The sequence below is a fragment of the Piliocolobus tephrosceles genome, chromosome 2, assembly GCF_002776525.5.
Source record: "Piliocolobus tephrosceles isolate RC106 chromosome 2, ASM277652v3, whole genome shotgun sequence".
Taxonomy (NCBI): domain Eukaryota; kingdom Metazoa; phylum Chordata; class Mammalia; order Primates; family Cercopithecidae; genus Piliocolobus; species Piliocolobus tephrosceles.
The window spans coordinates 182394794-182419314 of record NC_045435.1 but is presented as its reverse complement, the minus strand read 5'-3'; the positions used below and the strand labels follow the sequence as shown (position 1 = coordinate 182419314).

Here is a 24521-nt window from a genome sequence, read left to right as displayed (position 1 = left end):
ACTTACAAGGGATGTGAAGGACCTCTTCAAGGAGAACTACAAACCACTGCTCAAGGAAACAAGAGAGGACACAAATGGAAGAACACTCCATGCTCATGGATAGGAAGAATCAGTATCGTGAAAATGGCCATACTGCCCAAAGTAATTTATAGATTCAATGCTATCCCCATCAAGCTATCACTGACTTTCTTCACAGAATTAGAAAAAAACTATTTTAAAGTTCATATGAAACCAAAAAGAGCCCGCATAGCCAAGACAATCCTAAGCCAAAAGAACAAAGCTGGAGGCATCAAACTACCTGACTTAAACCATACTACAAGGCTACAGTAACCAAAACAGCATGGTACTGGTACCAAAACATATAGACCAACGGTACAGAACAGAGGCCTCAGAAATAACACCACACATCAGCAACCATCTGATCTTTGATTAAATATATTTTTGATTCCCTATTAGACCCCACCTGATGGCAAGTGCATTTAATGTTCAACCTTCAGGAAAACTCCAATTAGCAGTGCTGTTGAGCACGTACTAAAGTGGTGCTTCCCAAAGTGTAGTCCTTGGCCAGTATCATCAGTGCCACCTGGGAACTCCTTAGGAATGCAGTTTCTTGGGCCCTGCCTCAGATCTGATGAATCCAAAACTCTGGGGACAGGGCCTGTGTGTTAACCAGCTTTGCTGGTCATTAGATACATGCTAAAGTTTGAGAATCACTGCTATAAAGCATTAGGCGGGGCATAGATGGAATTACTTTTTCACATGGAGAAACATTGACTTTAAAATTTTACTCTATTTTTTTCTTTACAGAAGATTTTTACCTCATTTCCAAATCTTCATTCTCCTGTGGTACAAATTTGTACAAGGCAACATAGGTATGCATCTGTAATGGGTCTTTGGAAAGAGATCCCTGAAAGAGAAAATAAAAGACAAATGAGATAAGAAAGGTGAAAGAAATTGAGAGAGGAAAGAAAGAAAACAAGAAATGGAGAAATTATTGCAATGTAATATCAGTGTATGGATCGTAAGTGTTAAAATATCTAACCATTATTAAAGATTTTCTTTCAACTTTGCATTTATTTTTAATTTCTTAACTGAGGTTGGTTTCGCTCTAAACAATTTGAAAACAATTATTTGGAACTCTTTGTCAGAAATATTGCAATTTTCTTCAAGTAAATTTTCTTTGATAATATAGTTGATCATGAAAAATGATACAAGTTAGACTTCAGAAATGGGAATATTCTCTCTAAAGAAAGAGGGACACATGAATAGTAATGCATAACTCTCACTTCCTAAAATTAACTGTTTATCAGTTAGCCGTAAAGTTGGTATCTAGTATATGAAAGGGAACCAGGTATATTCATCTGGCAATTAGTTCATTTATGTTGTGAAAAAAGCATAGATTTTGGCATCAGACTGATTCAGTTTACCACCATCTATTGGCAATGAAACCTTGCAATAATGACAATATAAGCTACTGTTTCCATAGTTTGTTGTGTGCCAGGCATTATATTACATGCATTAGCATATTTGAACTTAACAACAACTCTGTTAGGGAGATTCTATTGTTGTCCCCAATTTATAGATGATAAAAGACTCTTGTAAGTGTCATATAAATATTAGCTATTATTACTAACCAAATAAATGTTAATGCTATAAAAACATTTATGCTTTATAATAAACAAGTTAAAATTATATATTATGTCATATATAGTTGCATCATATATCTAACTATATACTAATATAATAAATACATGCTATAAATTTATAGAAAACACACAAAAGCTGTACACAACTATATATATCTTTTTATCTATAATTCACTCTGCTCTTCAAAGCTCAGGTGCATTATATAATATTGTAGTCTGTCTTAATTTTACATATGTAAATGAACATATAAAGTATGACATACATGCTATAAAATAAAGTGGTAATATACTATATAATTCTATAATCTACACATTATATATCAGAAACAAAAGGTGCACAGTGCAATGCTTACTCTTTTTACCTTTTATGCAATGAGATAGTTCTGTTTATTCCATGCTATGGTACATTGTGTTATATTATTCTATTCTCGAAAGATGCTGGTCTGGACCCACTAAATTGATTTCATGACCCACTTGGATGGCGACCTGCAGGTCTATCTAAGCACTCCTGTCTGACTTGTCTTCTGTGACATCCATAAATACCTGGTGGCTTATGTTCTTCACCGGATCTCTGAAATCATCAGTGCCATTTTCTGGATATGTAAACACTGAAGGAGACAACAGAAAGCAGGTGCTTTATGAATCTAGTAACCATTTTAAAAAATATGCCTGAAAGATGGCTTTATTTATTCTAAGTACCATAGCTTCTACTTTACTACTTATTGCCTTTTCCTCACCCTCTGTGATCCAGTGTTCAGGTCGTCTTCCACGTGACTCTTCTCCTGCCTCCCCATGCAGCATTCTGTACCACCTTCTCTGTGCTCCCACAACTTTTGTACATGCCTGACTAGTACTTGCCTCGTATAATGATTGGCAATAGTGTGTTCATATTTGATCTCATTGGATAGTGTGCCTCTTAGGAGCATTTGTCCTTGCTGAATGCATCAAACTGCTTGTTAATGGGGTGGTGGGTGAGGTATATCCACTTTAGTTGTATTTGAGCTGCCTCTTCTATATATGATTCTTTAATCTATATTCAATACCTTGATTCTAGTTTCTTGAAGATATCTACATTGTATTTTGAAGATTAAAGCTTTCGTTTTAAACTTCAAAATATTTCCTTGATTTCTTATCGTCAACACATTGGGGCTACTATTTGTTTTTTCTTTTAGTTTATTATTGGGAAGTATAATTTTCTTCCTTTTGTATTTAAGTATCCACTCTGTAGACTTTGATAGTGGACAAGCCTTAACAAAGTGGGCAGGAAGCCTGGGCATGGTGGCTCATGCTTGTAATCCCAGCACTTTGGGAGGCCGAGGCGGGTGGATCACTTCAGGTCAGGAGTTCAAGACCAGCTTGGCCAGCTTGGTGAAACCCCATCTCTACTAAAATACAAAACTTAGCTGAGCATGGTGGCACATGCCTGTAATCCCAGCTACTCGGGAGGCTGAGGCAGTAGAATCACTTAAGCCTGGTGGGAGATGGAGATTGCAGTGAGCTGAGATAGCACCACTGCACTCCAGCCTGGGTGCCAGAGTGAGACTCCATCTAAAAAACAAAAACAAAACCAAAAACCAAAAAACAGAAACAAAATGAGCAGGAGTTTTCATTGTTCACATACCCAGCAGTGGGAGGTCCCTGATGGAAAATGGGACTTCTGCCTTATCTAGTTTGGTCAGCCTAACCTACATCCATGACTAATGTCATAGCTTTATCATTCTCATCATATGTATTTTCCTTGAACAAAAATGTGGTAAATATTTCCAAGTTTATATAATAAAGTTTTGTTGTTTAAATTACTCTACCATTTTGATGACTTGAAATTTTAAGATTATACATTGCTGCTTTGTTCTTCTCTTTGATTTCCCTTCAGATTATCAAGAAAATGTCCGTAGAGGGAGGGGAACACCACAGAAAACTCTATAACCTATTTCATTAGTGCACTGACAGTCTTCACTGTTCTTAAAATAGCCTCAACAACAGTGATACAGAAAAAGTGCTTCAGAACAAGAGCCTCTGTAAATGTACTGATGCTTATCAAATATCTATTCTTCTTGGCTTATAGTTCCAGAGTTTATGGATGCAATTCCATTATCCCTAGGAAGCCAGTATGCAGTCACTGGTGGGGCTCTGGTTTGTACGTAACTAGAAAACGAAGGTCCGATTCTATGAATCTTGTCTGCCTCAATATTTGGCCACTTAACTTGATGTTTACCAGTCTAAAAAGAGTAGAGATTAGCAAAACCTTTTTCTGGTATTGTGTGACTGTCTGAAATCCTGCTGTAAACACTTGATTCCCTAAGTATAAAACCGGACACCTCTAAAAGAATATTAAATATTTGAATGGAAATGTAAAGAGAATCTTCCTAGAAAATTCTTGATTTGGCCTAAAAGGGCGCCTACATAAAGTGTACATACAATGTTCAGTGTTGATTGATTTTACAATTTTATAATTTCACATTTTTAAAATTTTTGTATTGAATCTCCCTCTGACCCTCTGGCTCAAAATGTATATCATCTTTGTAAACTTTGCTGAAAAATATTTGAAGTGACCCTATATATGTTTTCATGTATGGTTGCAAACGGAAATGGAAGGTTGCAAAAATAATTTTTAAAATCTATTACAACCATTTCTAAGACTTTGATTTAATGGAAGGGGAGAAAAGAAAGGTAACTACCAAAAACATATCATATGCCTTTTATTTCTGATGTTTTAAATTATTTCATGAAAAATAATTTGGTTGTTTATTTCACCTATAACAAGTATTCAAAGACTATGTCTATTAGGTAGGCATAGTTTCTAATGTTACAGAAGCAAAATGAACTTTTAGTTCTTTAGTTCTTATCACATCCCCAAAGAACTTTCTTCTTTTCCTATCCTATATACTGTCTTTTGTTTTTTACCTTGCAGACCTGTGAGGCCCAAGACCATTGTGTTTTTTAGTTAGATTATTACTTTTTTAACCTAGTAATGCTGCAAGTTACATTACTGGATTATCTGACGTGAACCAAAATTTGCATCCCTGGAATAATTTCAACTGGTTAATTATACAATGTCTTTTAAAAACACTTTATGGGTTCGGTTTACTGAGATTTTGCTTGAGATTTCTGCATCTGTATTCAAGAGAAAGACTGGCCAGTGATTTGCCTTTTTCATGTCATCCTTGTTTGGGTTTAAAGTCAGTATAATCCTAGCCTCATAAACTGAGTTGGAGAATGCTGCTGTCCTTCCTCGTTGCTACTTCTTGTTTCTCTGAAAGAGCTTATGTAATCTGAAAATTTTATCTTCCTTAAATGTTTCATAGAATTTACTCATGAAGTTGTTCAGGCCTAGTATTGTCATTGTGTAAAATTTAAAACATTGATTCAGCTTCTATAAATATTATAAGAAAATTCATATTTCCTATTTCTATTTCTTCTTGAGTCAGGCTTTAATCGTTGATATCTATCTTTATATCTGCCCATTTAAAAATGTTTTAAAGTACATTGGCATGAAATTGGTTATAAAATTCTTCAGTTTTCTTTACAATCTCTGTTATGTTGCTCTTTTTTGTATTGATTTTTGTTTCATCTCTTTTATCTTAAAAATCATTAGAGGTTGTAATTTTGTTTAAAAAACACTAAAGATTTATTGATCCATCTTTGTAATTTAATAATTTCTGTCTTTATTATTGCCTTCTGCTTTTTTGAGTTTATTCTATTTTAAATTCTGACTTCTTAAGTATAGTGCTTAGATTATTACTTTTCAGACTTTCCTAATTTTTAACACTCATTTTAAAGCTAAATATTCAAATCTCAACTTTAGCACTTTGGATATGTGTTGTTTTGATATGTTTTCATTCTCATTTAGCTTTAAATATATTCCAGTCTTTTTTATGAATCCCTTTATGTGTTTTTTTTTGTTTTGTTTTGTTTTTTGTTTTTTGCTTTGTTTTTGAGATAAGGTCTTGCTCTGTCGCCCAGGCTGGAGAGCAGTGGCACAATTACAGCTCACTGCAGCCTCGACCTTCTGGGCTCAAGTGATCCTTCCCCCTAAGCTTCCAGAGTAGCTAGACTATGGACATGTGCCACCCTGCCTGGCTAATTTTTAAAAATTCTGTGTAGAGACAGAGTCTCCCTAAGTTGCCCAGGCTGGCCTTGAACTCCAGGCATCAAATGATCCTCCAACCTTGGCCTCCCTAAGTGTTAGGATTACAGGTATGAGCCACCATGCGCAGCCAAGTTATAAAGATTTTAAAGTGTTTTTATTTCACAAGTTATTGGTTTTCCTAGTTATCTTTTGACTTTTGATTTCTATCTTATTTGCGCTGTGGTCAGAAAGATGTATTCTATATAATAATAATTATTTAAAATTCATGAAATTTGCTTTTGGCCTAGTGGGTGATCAGTATTTTAAATCATTCTATGTGTTCTTTTTAAAATTGATTTTTAATTTTAATTCTGGGGTACATGTGCAGGTTTGTTACACATGTAAACATGTGCCATGGTGGTTTGCTGTATCAATCTATCCATCAATCCATCACCTAGGCATTAAGCCCAGCACGCATTAGCTATTTTTCCTAATACTCTCCCTCTCCTTACCCCATTCCCCTGACAAGCCCCAGTGTGTGTTGTTCCCTTCCCTGGGTCCATGTGTTCTCATTGTTCAGCTCCTACTTATAAGTGAGAACATGCAGTGTTTGGTTTTCTCTTTCTGCGTTGGTTTGTTGAGGATAATGGCTTCTAGCTCCATCCATGTTCCTGCAAAGGACACAATCTCATTTATTTTTATGGCTGCATAGTATTCCATGGTGTATATGTACCACATGTGTTCTTAAAAGGAATTTGAATCTTCTACTTGTTAGAGGGAGTGTCCTTTTTAGGTAAATTAGATTAGGATTGTCAAATGTGTCATCAAATCCTCTTTATCTGTGCAGAATCTTTTTGTCTATCTGATTTGCCAATAACTGAGAGGCATCTTAAAATCACTCAATAGTTTGGAATAATTTTGTCAATTTCTCCTTGAGTTTCTATCATTTTTCAGGCTATCTATATAGCCTGTATTAGGTATATGCAAGTTTAGAATTTATATCTTCAGATGAAGTGAATATGACCATGTAGATAACACTTTTAAATTCCAGTAATGTTTTCTTGGTCTTAAAGTCAATTTTTCACACATTGATACAGCTATATAATTTTTTTTTGCTTAATATTTTCCTGTGGTTGCCCCTTGGTGTCTATATCCGATAAATTATTTATTTTGCCTATGTTTTTCCTTCTTCTCCCTGCAGCAAGTAAAAAAAAACAAACAAAAAACAAGACAAAAAAAAAACTTCGTCTTTTAACTTTCTACATCTTTATGTTTTAGGTATTTATAAGCAGTATATAGGTCATTTAAAAAATCTAGTCTGAAAAACTTTATCTTTAGAGTGCTTAAATCGGTTTACATTTATTTTGATTACTGATAAATTGGGATTTCTTCCTAACATTTTATTTTGTATTTATCCCAAATTTTCTATGCTTTTTCTTCTATTCTGCCACTTTCCATCCCTTCTTTCTTTTGAATTGATTGATTTTTTTCTCCTTCTCATCATTCAGTTTGGTTCCCTTTCTGATTTGGAAGGTTGAGTCTATTTTTTATTCCTTTAGCAGTCATCTTAGAAATTCCATGAGATATGTTTTAACAAAATAGAAAGTGAAACAGTATATTTAATCTCCTCCAAAGCAATACATGAATCTGTGAATGCCCATTTCCCACATAAAGTCAGTATTTCAGCTAATGTTTTATTAACAACTTTTAAAAAACATTATTTTAAAAAATGTATCCAGTGTTTGCTTAGATTTAACCACATGTTTACCACTTTCTTTGCTCTTTATTTCTTCTTACTTTTCAGTCTTTCCATTGAGGTCATATTTTCCTCTTTGAAGTACATCTTTTTGAAATGTTTTGAATATAGGTCTTTCTTAATTGAACTGTAAATACAGTTTTTTGTCTGAAAAATATATTATTGAAAGATAGTTTTGCCTCATTTACAATTCTAGGTTAAGGATCACTTTTCTTTCAGCAAACTGAAGATAGCATTCTACTGTTATTTCACTTACACTGTAATTTGTAAGAAGTAGCAGTCTAATTTTCATTTCTTTGCAGGTAATCTGTTTTTTGTACTGCATTTTATGTTTTCTTTTATCTTTGAAATTCTGCAGTTTCAGTAACCTATGTCTAGGTATAGATTTCTAAATTTGAGTAATGGTGTCTTTAATCAATTCTGGAAAATTCTCCACAAGTATGTTCTTAAATGTTGTCTCTTTCACATTCTCTCTTTCTCTCCCTCTCTTTTTGAGACAAGGTCTGGTGCGCTCTCTCCCAGGCTGGAGTATAGTGGCAAAATCACGGCTCACTGCAGCCTCAGCCTCCCAGGTTCAAACCTTTCTCCTACCTCAGCCCCCCAGTTAGCTGGGACTACAGACAGGCACCACTACGCCTGGCTAATTTTGTATTTTTTGTAAAGCTGGGGTTTCACCATGTTTCCCAAGCTGGTCTCAAACTCCTGGGCTCAAGCAATTCTCCTACCTCGGCCTCCCAAAGTGGTGAGATTACAGGCGTAAGCCACTGTGGCTGGGGCCCCATTCTCTCTTTATGTACTTCTAAATTGTCAGTTACATGCATGTTGGACTTACTCATCTTCCATGTCACTTTTACTCTCACAAATTCCACTGCTTTGTCTTCCTAACTGTACCCTGACATTTATTTGGTTCTATATTTTAGGGAACTAATTCTCTCTTTATGCTTAATATGTTGTTAATCCATCAATCAAATTTCTACTTTAAAAAAATTCTTGAAGTTCTTTTTGACTTTCCTCAAGTTTGCCTCTTTACTTTTGATAGTCTCTTTTTCCTTTGTTATGCTTTATGGTCCATTTTAACATTTTAAATGTATACAACTATATAGTTATATATTTCTTCGTTTGATAATTCTAACATGTACAGTCTTGAAAATCTGACCATAAAATTGGTTGTTTCTGCTCATACTTACTCATCACGGCTCATTTTCTCATGTGTTTGGTGAATTTTGATTGTTAGCTTGTGTTCTTTGTTCATTTGTGGGAAGTTTTTGAGGTCTAGTTTAAAATTTTCTTTCTCTAGAGAGGGTTTACATTTGTTTCTGCCAAATGCCTGGGGATCTTACTGTACCTGGGCCACTTTAAACTAAATTAAACTAAAATATCATATTATTATATTATTTGCCCATACAGGTAGTATGAATTCAGGCCCTAAAATCCAAGTAAGCAGACTGTTTCTTTCGTTCCTCCTTTCTTTCCTTTCTTCCCTCCCTCCCTTCTTTTTCTCTGCCTGTCTTTCTTTCTTTCTCTCTCCTCCCCACTTTTTTGTTTCCTTTCTTTTCCACCTGAGTTAAGGCTGATATAGCATATTCCTCTGCAGGGAATTCTCTTTGTCCAGTGATCCTAAGGGTACCTTTTGGGGTATTAATATTTTTCAAAAGGGCCTGTCATCCAACCTAATACTCTGGCCACTCCCCATTTTATTGTCTATTGTTCATAAATGGGGCCTATTATTTCCCAAGCTAAGGCTCTAGGATGTGCACAGTAAACATTGGCCTTCACCTGCTTATATTTCTGAATTCATGTTTTACTGTCATTCCTAGATGCCAAGGAATTGCCTTATTTTGCTGCCAGCTCAGCCATGCATTAACTAGAATTTTTTTTTAAAACAATTCTTTTTCTTAACAGTTTTAGGAATGCTAAACTGGGAAAAATTCCTCTGAATGGCCAGTTCTCCACATTGCTAGAAAGGGAATCTTCTGTTCAAGTTTAAAAATATCTTTACCTGAACTTGATACAAAGCATGTGTTGCAGAAACATACCACAAATATTTGCATCTGTAATTTAGAAATTATAAACTGGAGTAGTACCAAAAACAGGGGCATCTGCCAATTTAACCTTGAAAATATCTGCTCTTTTTTTTTTGACACCTTAACATTTGAAATATTGAATTAGTACATGCTGAAGGCTAGGATTCATTTTTCAGATCTGAGCTTGCCTTTTTTTTTTTTTTCCAGGATAAAATTTCTTTGCTTTAGTGCAAAGTGAGGTAATATTTGATTTTGTAATATCCTTAAGTGGCTGTGATTAACCTAGCCCTTTTTGAAGAAAATTCTAGGAATTTATATTGCTTATGTCCTTTCCTGTCTGTTTCTCTTCCAGGAAGATTATGATCACATACAGTCATTCTGAAATGCAATTACTGAAGGCAGCCAATAACATTATTATTTGGCATTTGGAGCTGAAATAGGCAGGCCAGATTTTACTTCAGGGGAGATTTTACTTCTCTCTTTGCTTGTTACTTTGTTATGAGTGAAGTTTCTAGCAGTTAAGCCAAAGGTGAAGACCAACAATTTTCTCCATGTATATTTATGATGCATCCAGGAATAGGGTTCAAAACAACAACCAGAAACACTCAGACCTGCCAAGGATTATTTATAAGAGAGACAGCAGAGACTGTACTCTTAGCAGTAAAGAAATTAGTATGAACTGAACTTCCTTCCAAGGTGGCTTTGGAGATACTCCTCAAGGAATTTGACATAATAGCTGGTTGGAAGAAATGACACCTGTATACACTGCATATTTTTTAAGACATAAATGAAACATGTAATACAGAACTGGTTGTGACTGTCATCCCAGACACTGCTTCTGAGCAGCAACACCCTCCTTGCATGACTGAGAAGATCTGTGGGAACTTGGACCACATATATAGGGTGTTTTCTCCATGTTGTTTCTCAAACTGACTGGACAGGACATTAAAGTCAATCAAAGGAAAGTGGTTTGAAGCAAACTGCTGCATAATTAATCCCCCTAGCTTCTCAGGGTGCGTTGTAGAGAAAGCTATTGTTGATCAAAAGAATTGTTAATACATCTCCAACACTTTTTTGGAGTTTATTGCTTGCTAAGCTCTTTCACCAGAGCTCTTTGAAAAAGGCTGTGAAAATGGCCCTTAACATAGAAGAGATGGAAAATTGTCAACTTGGTGTCTTTGTGTTTACTACTCTGTGCCTTAGTTTCCTTATCTATACCGGGGTACTGTGGTGTGCATGTGTGCGTATTGGAGGGGAGGGAATTGGATTAAGTGACCTCTAGTCCTACTTCTTAAACTTGAATGAGACTATGAACCACAGATTCATATGCAGATCCTGATTCTGCAGGTGTGGAATGGCCTGAAACTCGGTATTTCTTTCTTTCTTTTTTTTTTAATTATTATACTTTAAGTTCCAGGGTACATGTGCATAACGTGCAGGTTTGTTACATATGTATACTTGTGCCATGTTGGTGTGCTGCACCCATCAACTCGTCAGCACCCATCAATTCGTCATTTATATCAGGTATAACTCCCAATGCAATCCCTCCCCCCTCCTCCCTCCCCATGATAGGCCCCCCCCCTTTTTTTTTTTAGAAACTCAGTATTTCTAACAGGCTTTCAACTGATGCTCACGTGAGTTGTCCATGGGCCACATTTAGAGTAGTGAGGCTCTACCTGCATCTCTGACACTTTATGACTGTATGATGGCTTTGTTAATAGCAGCGATGCTACAAATCAATGATTGCTAAATATAGCTCTTCCTATTGTAAAATCCTATTAAGACCACCTTTTAAGAGAAGAAACCCTCAGTGTAAATTGTGTTCTAACTCCTCAAGGAATTGGTGAGCAACAGCATAGACAGAGCCAGACCAGGATGGCTGAGGCAGAGAGTTAAGCAGTGAGCACATGCTGGGCATAATTTTGAGAAGCAGCAAATAGAGTTGGCTGATGGATTACATCTGAGGTGTGAGAGGAAGAGGTAGTCAGGGCTGATTTCAAAGACTTTGGTCTAATCAACTGGTTGAATAGAGTTCCTATTTACTGAGCAGAGACAATTGTGGGAAGAGCCAGTCTGAATGTGTGGCTGGGTGAGGGGATCAAGAGTAAAGTTTGGGTACGTTAACTTTAAGACGACTATTCTGCATTCAGACGGCAATGTCCAATAGGTGATAGGCATCTGGAGGCAGCAAAGAATCCTAATACTGAAGATGAAGTTTGAGTCAACAATGAATGGATAGTATTTACATTCATTATCTCATCCGAAGATCATAAGAACCCTATGGATTTGGTGTTATTATCTTCATTTTAGAGATGAGGTGATGGAAGCAGAGAGAGGCTAGGTCACTGCTTCGGGATCACATGATCATTAAGTGAAGTCTAGCATTCTGCCTCCAGAGCAAAGATGGGCCAAGGACCAAATGTTTCCAGCGCAGTTAGTGAGGAGAAGGCCAGCAGTGATGTTGGTGAGAAGAGTGTCAGGGGAAGGGGGAAGGCAGTGGTCAGACTCAGGACTGAGCAGCTGATCACACTTAAAGCATTAACATGCAAGTCTCTGGTGAGTCAGATCCTTGGATATTGAGAAACTCTAGGGTTGCTGTTTAAGTTCAATTGCTGGTCCTGCAATGCCAGACAGTTGGACTGGGATGGCCCTGCTGTGATGCTGACCCACTATGAGGTTCCCCTTGAAGCCAACACTCTCTAATTTGTCTCTCTAATGGCACTACTAAGTGCTCAGTGATTGTTTGCATTATCTAAAAGTACAGTTTTCCCGATGTGATGCCAAAGAGTCCTTACCCCAGCAGTAAGCTTTAGCAGATGTGTGTGGGCCTGGCAAGGGGGGGCATGGTGAACACTGGCACTTATTTAGGAAGGAAAATCATGGGGCAGCAGAGCACATGGTGCCTTGTGGGAATTACAGGCACAGTTCTAACTAGAGAAGAGCCATAAATGAATTCCCAGAGTGAAGGAAGTAAAAGTGATACCTCATCAGACAGCTGTTGACAAAACAGCTATGTGGCATTGAATGAGGAATTTCTGCATACAGGCTGGAAAAGGCAGGGCTGGGATTGGAGTTTGGAAGGATAACTTCTGCCATGAGAATACATTCAGCTCAAGTTAACAGTGCAACTCAGGTCCTGCAGGACTTTGACCGACACACTTTTGCTAATCACAGTAAATGCTTCATAAATATTTTTTGATAAATGAGTGGAGGTTAAGTAGTTATTGATGTCAAAAAGGCCCAGCAAGAATGCATCCATAAGGGTCTGGTCACATGTCTTTAAGCTCTGGATTACGAGGCAGCTCTTTCTTAATGTCAGCAGGTAGAAGTATGAAGTTAGCATTTAATAAAGATTTTAGAAATTATTATAACAAAGGCTTAAATTATTAGATTAAATAATTTTAATGTAGAATGTTTGGTTGGATTGTACATATCAGTTTTTTGAGCTTCTTAGTTGTCTCTGCTGGGGAAGGAGCCAAATGTGAGGCCCACACTTCCCTCCTGGGCCCCACCACCACTTGGTTTCAGGTACCTAAGGTGTAGCACAAATTAACTTCTCTGTGTATGGTTTGCTAATGTGATCTAGCTCAGTGGAGGAAATGACATATTCACAAAAAGTTCTGGAAGCGACTCTTCAACCCCAATACAGCTCAATATATATATATATATAGCATATATATGCTATATATGATAGTATAGATGCCATATATGATATATGATATGATACATGATATATATGATATATAATAGGTATGATATACACATATGATATATATGAATATATATACTCTCATAAAGCATGAGAACTCAGGATATAGAACTCAGGAAGATATTAGAGCAAATCACTGAAATCCACCAGAAACAATGCTCACATTCTCTCCAGAACATTGAACACTTGCCCTGATTAAATTCCAAAGCGAGAAGAGAAAGCAAGGGGACTGGAAATCACCTTGACCTGCCCACTGACCCTGACTCATGTGATCACGTTTGTGCTGTGCCAGCTCCCTCACTCACCGCTGTTGCTGCGTTTCCTTAGGTCATACCCGCCTCCTGGCCCATTGGCTTCCTCAGGAACCTCCACGAGATCTGAAGTCTTGCAGGAAAGAGGAAAGAGCATGGGATGAGCAATGTTATATCTATGGGTCTATTGAGCAGAGATTTTGGTATAAGAGAGCTTAGGTAGAATTTACATGTGTACACATAAGGACCCAATGACTGCTGTCTTGGCTGTTTGGCTAACTTCGGAGAAGCTCTGTCCACTAGGGGGCACTGTACCTCCCTTCAGGTGTCCATGGCAGGCTCAGGCTTGGTGATGGTAGGTACCCAGTGAGTGTTGAATGAATGTCTGGAAGCACAGGCCACAGCCAGGCTTCTTCCCAGGAATAGGCAACAGAGAGAAATCAGAATTCCTGTCCATATCCTGTCACTTAAAATTTTCAATAAAACGCGAGCTCTTTCTACAGGTGTTTTAAATATTAATTTTAGAGAATGGGATGCACTATGGAGAGATGCACTACTTAGGTACAAGTTAAATACTGTTTCCACTGCTGCAAAATTAATTGTTGTTATAATATGTATCCTGATCCTCTTTTTAAAGTAAGTCACAATCGTTCTTCCACTTAGGTTACAGAAATAACAAGAACAAAAACAACAATAATAACAATAACAGCACTCTAAATAGCTAATGGTTCCTGATCATTTACCACGTACTGTTTTTAAGGACTTTATAGATACCATCTCATTTATTCCCCAAGTTAATCCTATGGTAGACCAATTTTTCAGAGAGGAATCTGAAGCCCAGAGAGAATCGGTAGCTCTATTTGAGGCCCCATAGTTAATACATGGTGGAGCTGGGGCTGTGGCTCACAGGTGTTGCCTCCAGAGCTCGTGCTCTTAAGCATTGTGCTTTATCCATTGGTGTGCTAAATCATCTCCATGGGCTGGTGAGAGTCTCATGGTTATCACACTGGTGGCATGAAATGGATCACCACAGGAGTTTTACTCCATGGAATTGGCAAACGCTACAAATCAGAGTCCAGCTTTGACCTAGTGGTTAAACATTTATTAGCATACCACTGAGTGCCTCTTTCAAAGGGCCATGTGACCCAGTTTCTGTCTCACTGGCTCTATCCTCTTCAAAAGAGGAATTTAGGGGGCCTCTGTGGACAGTCATATATATATATATATATATATTTTGAGATGGAGTCTTGCTCTGTCGCCCAGGCTGGCGTGCAGTGGTGTGATCTCGGCTCCATTTCCTGGGTTCAAGAGATTCTTGTGCCTCAGCCTCTCAAGTAGCTGGGATTACAGGTATGCACCCCCATGCCTGGCTAATTTTTGTATTTTTGGTAGAGACGGGATTTCAGTGTTGGCCAGGCTCATCTCGAACTCCTGACCTCAGGTGATCTGCCTGCCTCAGCCTCCCAAAGTGCTGGGATTATAGGCGTGAGTCACCGCACCTGGCCTGACAGTCATATTTTTAAAAATTATTTATTTATATCTTATCGGAGAGGAACAAGTTATCTTCTTAGCTCTCCTAGCCAGCTCTAGAGCCCTTTAGCGCCACCCTCCAGAGACTGGTTTTTGTTACAATTTAGCTTTAAGATTTTTTTTTTCAAACACTCTTGCTATCATGACACAGCAGAAAGAAGAAAAAAAAAAAGTCGCAGGGTCTCTAAGTCACTCATGCCCTGCTCCCTTTGAAGCTCACAATTTCTATACAGAAGTTAGTTTGTAGAGAATTTCATTTATGTTAATTTAATCTTGTGAAACTGAAGATTATTCATAAACTAGCCAACTAACTCCCAGAATGTTGTCTGAATTTGGTTTCTTCTAGCCTTCCCAAAGCCATCAAGCCTTTTATATTGTAGAACATTTGAAAGTACATTGAGAAAAACGTAACAATTTGGAAACAGCCAAGCAGTGACTTCTCAACAATGTAAAACATATGCCTCTGCAACCCTGTAAGAAAATAAACCTGTGGAACAAAGCTTTGCTATGCAGGAATATGTTAACTTCAGGACATAAAAATACTAAAAATAAAATACAAAAAATAAAAAAAGCAGGATGCTGAAGTTCATTATCACTGACCTGCAGGCAGGAAACAAAATCGCTTTAAAGTACCAATCAGTCTATGTGTCTGTTTTCTTCCTTTGAGGATAGTTGGACTTTGGGGAGAGAGTGAAGTGACAGATCTTTAAGTATAGTTTGGCTTGTCTTTGTCTCCCTGCAGCTGTCAGAACAATGCCTTCACGAGCTAAACTCCAACAAATACCTCCTGGTGGAACCAGTGCCAGTATAAGTGGACGGTAATAAACGGACATCTCTTTGACACTCAGAAAACTATGCTTTTTGCTCCTAAAACCAGTCTGTAGGGTCCAGATGTTGCTAAACACAAAGCTATGTTAGAGATGAAAGCAAACTGGACATCCCCAGTTGTTCTTCTGGTGGTTTTGCTGCTTCTCAGCATCAGCCCCAAATGAGGAGGCTGACATGTTCATTGCCTACTATGGAATGTTTCCAAGGAGGTCTGTTTGTCATAGTTCAGCAAAGCTCAGAACCACAGGAGCAGCCATCTACTGCTCATGCAGATAGATCAGAGCCATCTCTGGGGAGCCGTCTCTCCGCAATTGCCTCTATGTGCTGACTTATCAGTTGCCCTTCCATAATGCCGGCCTCACACGAGCATGGAAGAGGCTTGCACTGAAGTGAGATGACCGCCCGGCTCTCCCCAAAGATTTGAGAAAGGCTTGTTCAGAATGCTGGTCAAAGGGGACAGAGATCTCTCTACTCTGACCAGTTGTGTTTGGGCTTTTCCTTTGATTGCTGGATGGCATCTACAAACAGTCTTGCCTTGTAAGGGGAGACGGTTACAGGCTGAGAGTGAGCTCTGTGCGGTTTTGGGGAAGAAACTCATTGACAGCAATGGCCCTCCTCACTCCCCTGCGAAAGGAGCTGCGATGTGGTAGGTGGGATTAGGGAGCTGATTAGCGTTCTTGGGTCTCTATTTCAAACTTCAGATCCAGGCTTGTGGCCACTGTAAGTGTGTCACTCAAATGCTGTTCACACGGAGAGGGAGTAAGAGCAAGGGTGAAGAGGAGACAGACAGAATGATGGTTTATTTGGAAGCAAACTTTAGTTTTTAATTTAACTCAGTAATTCTCCAACTTTAATGTGCATCAGAATCACCTGGAGGGTTTTCAAAAATGGAAATTGTTGGTCTCCGCAATCAGATTTTCCGATTTTGCAGCTCCTAGAGAGAAACCCAAATTTGCATTTTTAACAAGTTTCCAGGTGATGCTGATGCTGCAGATCCAGCGATCACACACTGAGAACCACTGATTTAGCTCATTGCCAGCCTTCTATTATAGAAGTTTAGGCAGTTTTGACTGAGGAGGGTGCTCATTCATTCATTGATTCGTGCACTCATCACATATGTATTGACTCTATGAAGGGCTGGCAGAACCTGGGCCTTTATATTGTTACAAAGTTCTCCAGTGGATTCTGATACGCCCCAGCATTTGAGAATCACTGGTATAAAGTAATGAAAACACAAAGCTGTGAATAAAAGAGTCCTTGCATTTAAGCAGGTTAGTCTAATTGAGGAGAGGACTGGGAAATTGAGAGAAAAATCAAACAGGAAAGTGAAAATTACCAAGCAATAGATAACCAATGGATTAATGAACTGGATGCTCCAGGGGACCAGGGAAGAGGCAGGTGCCCAACCAGACCCAGAAGCTTGGAGAGATGTTGTCTGAGAGAGGTGGAGATAGTTTGAATGTCTGAACAGAGCATGACTATGCAGAAAATGGAAAACTGTGCCGAGCTTAGGGTGTGAGAAATGAAGTGTTTTGTGGATCCCGGAGGATTCTGAGATCAGTCTTCAAAAGTCCCTTGTTAATTCTTCCTCATTCTTCACGCATTTCTTGAGTATTCACTATGTGCCAGGCACTCTATCAGTCCCTGGTGTAATGAGATGAATAAGGACCGGGACCTAGATACTCACCAGATACTCAGCATTTATTCAGGGAATCGACACAATAGCAGATGAGTACAATGCAATCATGTATATTCCTTAAGAAAGGAATTCTTGAAGGCTTGTGGGAGGAGCAACTCACCATGCTTGGTGCCGTCTGGGGACTGTTCATTGTTGGTATAAAAATAGAGTGGATCTTAAAAAAATTTCAGCTCGGTGGAGCAACATGTTCTAAGTCATAGATATGTTACAGGGCTTGGGGCGTGCAGGGGAAAGTGGGTTTTTAGGGTAATGACAGGACTCATATGCCATGCCTAAGAGTTTGGGCATTGTTGTTCTGACGTAAGCAACTTAATAGAGGATTTTAATTAGGAAAGTTGTGCAAAGCCTTTCTTTAAGGGTTGATAAATCAGGGTTTAGGTAAAGGTAAAGGTACCGTTAAGGGTAGGCTCAAAAGGGTAGCACAGTTATTTCTTTATAATAATCTGAGTGAGAGATTATGAGGTTCAAACCTCTAGTACTGGTGATAAATACTAAGGGTATCTTTGATATTATTTTTGAGGTTTGAATTATAGGACCTAATCCCTAATGGAATATGAGTTTAGTCTGAATCTGCTGATTTTGCAATATCTGTAGGACCGGTTTGGTGCTTGGGCAAGAGGAAATATCTAAGGGAGTCATCAGTGTAGAGGTGGTTGAACTAAAGGAATGTGACAGAGGTCAACCAAAAAGAGAGTAGAATAAGAAGACCAAGAAAAGCAGACCCCTGGGAACACTCCAACTTATGGAGTTACAGGAGGACACATCGGAGAAGGAGATGGACTGAGCAGAACAGGGAAGTTACCCTTGAGTAAGTCAGGGGTTTCTAACACTGCCCAAGCATGAGTGGCTCTGGGAAATGCCCTTCTCAGGTAACATACTTGCCTTGTTAATGGACTACATCCTGTTTAAGTTCACAATAACTCAGGTTGAAAGAAAACACTGTTAAGGCCTGGATGAAAATGAAAGAGCTGGGTTCAGTGGCATGCACCTGTAATCCCAGCTACTCAGTACATTCAGGCAGGAGGATCGTTTGACTCCAGGAGTTTGAGGCCAGCCTGGGCAACACAGCAAGACTTCATCTCTAAAAAAGTTTTTTGAGTGAGTTAAAATAAAGAACAGTAACAATTTCCATTCATTGAGTGTCAATTATGTCAGGCCCTGTGCTAAACACTTTATGTGTATTATTGTAACCCAACCTAAGCAGCCTTTATTTACATATAAATCCTACCCATGGATGCTTTGTATACTTTCATCACATTAGCACCATTTTTATCCTCCTTTCAGTAAAAGAATTAGCATTATCTTTTGGATGCCAAATGACAATGATCTCCTCCTTAAGGAGGTAATCAGGTATCTTAAAATGACACACATTATCCCCTCATTGCTTTGAGGTAATGTCTACTGAAGCAAAACATTTTTCATCTTTACTATGAAATGCTTCAATACTCATATGACACAGTCACATAATATCCTTAACACATGTATGTTACGTTCTCAATCTTAATAAAATGGGATAAGACATATAAAAGTGTATTTTTAAAAAAATGGTAAAAAAGGCCACCATTGTCAAATTTCTTGGCTGTTGAAATTTCTTCTTCAGAAATAAGTTGTGAATTCTAAGGGTACAAAGCTATGTCTTCCTCTTCTTTTGTGTCCCCTACAGTGCTAGTAAAATGTAGGCCCTTCATTCATGTCTACTAGCTGAGTAGAAGAAAGAACTATCTGACGTCAATTTTATGCACAGTAAGGAAAAAGAGTAAAAATTATTTTCAGTGGTATCAGGCAGAGGACCTATAAACCTACCTACTTGCTACATTCCTATTCACCTACATTCTATTCACCTGCCTACAATCTTGTGGCTTCACCTGCACCCAATGAGGAATGTGGATCTACATTCCTATTCACCTGCCTACAATCTTGTGGCTTCACCTGCACCCAATGAGGAAGCTGCTTCAACTCGGTCTCTGAGAACCCCTCCCAGGCGTGTGCCCTGCCCCTCTTCCCACAATCCACCTAATCACTTGATGTTGAGAGGACTCAGTGGGGCAGACCATTTGAAAGCTCATCTGTGTCTTGCCTGGAACTTCCAGTCCAGCAGAGGCTGCAACAATGGAACTGGTAACTAGGTGCTGGCTATCCTAAGTGGCTATGTGAACCGGAAGGTCCTTGCCTCTTTGCTGGAGGAATGCTGGCTTTCAGCATGGGCTGAAGAGTTATATGGCATCTTGGAGTATTTATAGAAATTCTGATTGAAACAACCAGAGACAAGATGATGACAACAGGTCACAGAGATGCATGCAACAGTCAGTGTAAGTCAGATGAAACTTAGGAGAGGTGTGTGGAAGGGTGAGTGTCCCATAGAGTCATAGTTCAGGTACCGTTGAGAGGGCAGTTTTTGTGTGCAATCAAGAGGTGTGCCCTCTCTTAGAGAGAAAAGACAAAAGACATGAGAAATAGCTGTGTCTTTGAACTGGAATGTAGCTAAAAGGAAAACTGGAAATAGCCAGGACTTCCAAGTTCCTGACCATTGTTTGAGCCAAACATTTATGTGTGTTGACTCATATGTTATCTAATATTGGTGGGAAGGTAAAGGAGATGGGGTCCATGGGAAGGGTCAAGAAGCATGAGGCCAAGGGGATGGTCTTTGGGCAGGAAAGTAAAATAATCCCTGGGTGTTGACAACAGGAAGTTAATCCTTAGTGGCTGAAAGCACTTTGGCTTTCTCTTTGGCAGGTGCCTGACTCCCTGCAGACCTGCCCTCATGAGGCAGTTAGGTGGAATCCCCCATACTGCAGTGCCTGAGGCCCGCTCTGCCCAAGACCGCCATAGCCAAACTGAGGAAGGAAGAGGATAATTACAGAGGTTCTGTGAGGTGAGTCAGAGCCACTGCCCGAGCTGCCCTTCTTTGTCCTCTGGGCCAGGGAGGTGCCGAAGCGGAGGGTCTCGTAGACAGGGTCCACCTTATTGCCACAGGCTGCAACAGAAGAGAAAGTTCATCTGAGGAAGCTCATCTGAGAGGACCCAGCCAACTGCTTACCACATCTCCTGGGTGAACAGCACCTGAGAAGCAGGCTCTGTGCAGAGGACTTCAGCCTCTGGGTAGACAGGGCTTTCATGGCCAAGTGTTCCTCACAGATGCGCCCCCACGCAGCATGCTCCCGTTTGCAGGTCCTGCCATGTACCAACTAGTACTCTGCTCCCAAATTCTTCCTGATTGGATTTCCTCTTTCATTACTCTTCTCTAATTTCCAGGTTCTTGCAGGGACCAGCTTTATTTCCTCTACTGGGAGGCTGTGCTCACCAAGGAACAAAGCCTTGAGACACAAAGTTTGCAGTAGGAGGCAACTGTTTTAGCAATAACTTGTCACTACTGAGCCTCATTAATGTCTAATTGAAAGCTTTCTAATTTACAAGTATATAGTTTAAAACTTGCCCCCCTAAAAAAGCAAAAATAGATGTCGAGATTTTCAGAGAGAGAAAAAAAATAATAGAAGTAAACTGAAAAATATTGTTAGAGAAGAAATCCAAGCCAAAGCTATCAATAAATATAGGGTATCTTTTGATCTTCATCAGAGGATAATATATTCACTGAGCTCCTACCAAGCATTGGTGTATAACCTATATTTATTTTTTATAGCAATTATGAGACGCAGCAATTGCTGTTCTCATTTTGTGGGGGTTGACAAGTCAAGTAACTTGTTCAAAGACACACAATTGTCAATAGGGAGCTGGGCTTTGAACCTGCTCTGGGGGATGCCATGCTCTGTGTTCTTTCCACTTCACCACGCTGCTGACGGTGGGATTATTAAGCCTTTGGGACTTAGGTGTTTTCTGAGCTTCATCAGGGAAAGGATGAAAATTCCTGGAGAATTTGGTCCACTTTATGTTTCCCTTCCAGCAAAACACACAGTCATACCCCAAACAGCCACCAAACAAGTACACAGAGATACCCCATGGGTTTTGCAGCCCTGGGAGGACAGTAGCCATTACTAACTTTACTGCTTCAAACTCAACTCAACCCATCAATGTCCCGACTCACCAATGGGCATGACTTCTTTAATGCAGCCAAACTGTTCATGAATGAGCAATGGGGAGCTGTAGTAACGCCGAAACCCCTTTGGCTGGAGAGAGAATGAGGAAGGCAAGGGGTCAATGTCAAGGGAGATGGAGAAAATCATATAAGAGCTCCCTAAATAAAACCAATTGGTTTCTCCAGGAGCACCCTCCTGTCTCCCATTAACGTGCTGACTTATCCTATAATTCCACAATTTAACCCCAGCAGGGACACAGAGGCAGGGAGGAATAGTGGCAAGAAGCAAGTTACACTCTATCCAGAAAATAAGCTCCTGGCCCTGACCTCCCCAGTCCTGCCTGTCCTCCTTCTGCAGGGCACTGCAGCCTCCTTTGTATCCCAGATCCTCATTGCCTTCTGGATTACAAGTGGACTGCCAGATATTATTTCACCACAGTTTGTTATTGTGGTTTGTTAAAATAATATAAATAAAAGAAAGGCCTGGGCATGGGTAAGTGGACCTCAGAGGGAGGCCTAAAAGCTCTTGTATATCTGAAGAGCTTTACCCAGAATCATTTGCTCTGTGTTCTAGATTCTGTTCTCTCTTTTTCCGACCTCTCCTTCATGGTCTGGCTTGGCTTATGGGAATCACGACTGGAGAAGGAGAAGGGGAAGCAAGGGAGGCAGAGGTTTGAGAAAAGAGACATTGCAAATCAGAGTAAATAGATAAACTCAGAACCTGGACTCACTATACTCCACCACTGGATGGGAACTTGGTGGCCCAGTCCCTACTAGAATTCCAGAATCCTCTGTAATGTTCCTGGAAAGTGGTGTCCCTTGTCGGTACACTGTCAGTGATGGTAGGGGGTGAAGGAGCATTCACTAACCCCAGACGCAAGACATTATCTGTTATCGTTAAGACTTAGTATCCACTGATGTTAGGCCTTTCTCCAGGAGCCTCAAAGGACAACAGAATTACGCTTCTAAACTTTAGGCCTAAAATTTTTTGAAGACAGCTGTTGATGTCCTGTCTAATTATTCTCTAGGGTAGACATTCTTGGTCCTTTTTACAATTCTTTGGCCATCCTAGTTTCAAATACCCTCAAATTTGTGCTCTGGATTGCTTTTTGAAAAAAAAATTTTGAGACAGGTTCTCACTCTGTCACTCAAGCTAGAGTGCAGTTGTGCAATCTGGCTTACTGAAACCTCCGCCTTCCAGGCTCAAGCAATCCTCTAATCTCAGCTTCCTGAGTAGCTGAAACTACAGGCACACACCAACACACCCAGCTAATTTTTTAATTTTTTTTTTTGTTTGTTTTGAGACAGAGTTTCGCTCTGTCACCCAAGCTAGAGTACAGTGGCGTGATCTTGGCTCACTGCAACCTCCGCCTCCTGGGTTCACGCCATTCTCCTGCCTCAGCCTCCTGAGTAGCTGGGACTACAGGTGCCTCCTCGTGATCCACCCGCCTTGGCCTCCCAAAGCACTGGGATTATAGGCGTGAGCCACCGCGCCCGGCCTAATTTTTAAATTTTTGTAGAGACAGGGTCTCACCATGTTGCCCAGGCTGGTCTCGAACTCCTGGGCTTAAGCGATCGACCCACCTTGGTGTCCCAAGTGCTGGGATTATAGGCATGAGCCATTGTGCCAGGCTTGAATTGCTTCTTAATCAATATGTGGCACCAGGACTGAAGCCCATCCTCCTGAGATGGTATGATCAGCCATCTCAAGGGCCATTCAATCTCCCTTGGTTTGGCCAACATGATTCTGTTAAATTGGTGCTGATATTTATTACTCTCTCCTCTTTTGTGTGGGCTTAGCTCTTATCCTCTCTTGCTACCCACTGAGCTGACAACCAGGGAAGCACTAGGGTGACCAACCATTAGTTAGCCTGGGGCTTAGGAGGTTCCTGAGATGCATGACTTTCACTTTTAAAACCTGAACAGTCCCAGGATGTGGGACTTTCAGTATTAAAACTGAGAAAGTGCCAACCTGGGAGAAGTTGGTCACTCTGTTAATGACCGTGACTCCTTCAAGGTGGGGCATTGTTGATTAGGTTGACAAAGCTCCTTGTTTTCTGATGATGCCAATTAGGAAACCAAGCTGGCAGCCAGTTCTGGGGTGCTTTGCTGAGGGTTTCAGGGAAGGACTGCAGCAGGCAAGTGCCCTAGCAGGGAGGTGTGGGCCTCACTCCTGGCACAAGCCCTTACCAGCTTGCCCATGCACCGCTGGGGTGCCAGGCCATCTGTGCACTTGTGGTGGATGCTCATCTTACAGGCTTTGCAGCGCAGTCCATGCTTAGCATTTGTTCCTGTCAGGCACATGGCAAACTTTGGTTAGGATACAACCTGCCCTTTCCTGCTGATTAGGCTAAAATCACAGAAAATGAGGTTCCCTCTATAACCAGGTAATTCTTTCCTACAACTTTTTCATGAAGCTTTAAAAAAAAAAAAAAAATTTTTTTTTTTTTTTTATATATATATATATATATATATGGTAGATTCTTTTGCTTTCTCCTACATTTTCTACCTAAGGTATACACGCTGGTTTCTCCCCATCTTTCCTATTTACTACTCCAGCAACTCTAAGCCTCCTCCATGTCCTTTGTTCTCTCAATTCAAGCTAGTAAATTCCATTTTCTTTGCTTTTCATGTAGATTACTCATTTCTACTTTTCTGTGTCTTACTGAGTAGTGCAAGTCCTGAACTTTCACGTATTTTCTTCTTTCTATCACTGGATCTGAGCTGTTGGACAAACTCTCAGGGAAATGATTGATTCAGGGGGAAGGGCAGGTCCGTGTGAGAGTGGGGCTGACAGGCTTCTAAAAAGGGGAGAGAGGACTCAATCAGATGCCAACCCCAGCCTGGGGAAAGAGGAAGAGGTTGTGAATGATAATGAAATTGTGGCTGAGGTGAGTCACTTAGCTTCTTGGGACAGGGTGCTATCATGGAGTGAGAAGAAAGAAGGTGGAGAAGAAAAGGCAGAGGGCCATCCTGGTA

General features: G+C 39.8%; 1 protein-coding gene across 2 annotated transcripts in view; it reads right to left on the bottom strand.

The window, feature by feature from the left end:
• The window catches only part of STAC (SH3 and cysteine rich domain), a 151348-nt gene that overhangs the window by 42046 nt on the left and 84781 nt on the right, over positions 1-24521 (bottom strand). The window contains exons 3-8 of one of the 2 annotated variants that reach the window (XM_023214893.2): positions 23733-23833; positions 21552-21633; positions 20371-20486; positions 13510-13588; positions 2190-2254; positions 819-907 (exon numbers count right to left, since the gene is read on the bottom strand). In XM_023214893.2, the coding sequence (XP_023070661.1) occupies positions 819-907; positions 2190-2254; positions 13510-13588; positions 20371-20486; positions 21552-21633; positions 23733-23833 (532 nt within the window). The remainder of the gene's footprint in view (positions 1-818; positions 908-2189; positions 2255-13509; positions 13589-20370; positions 20487-21551; positions 21634-23732; positions 23834-24521) is intronic. The other variant, XM_023214894.2, reaches the window with a different exon arrangement.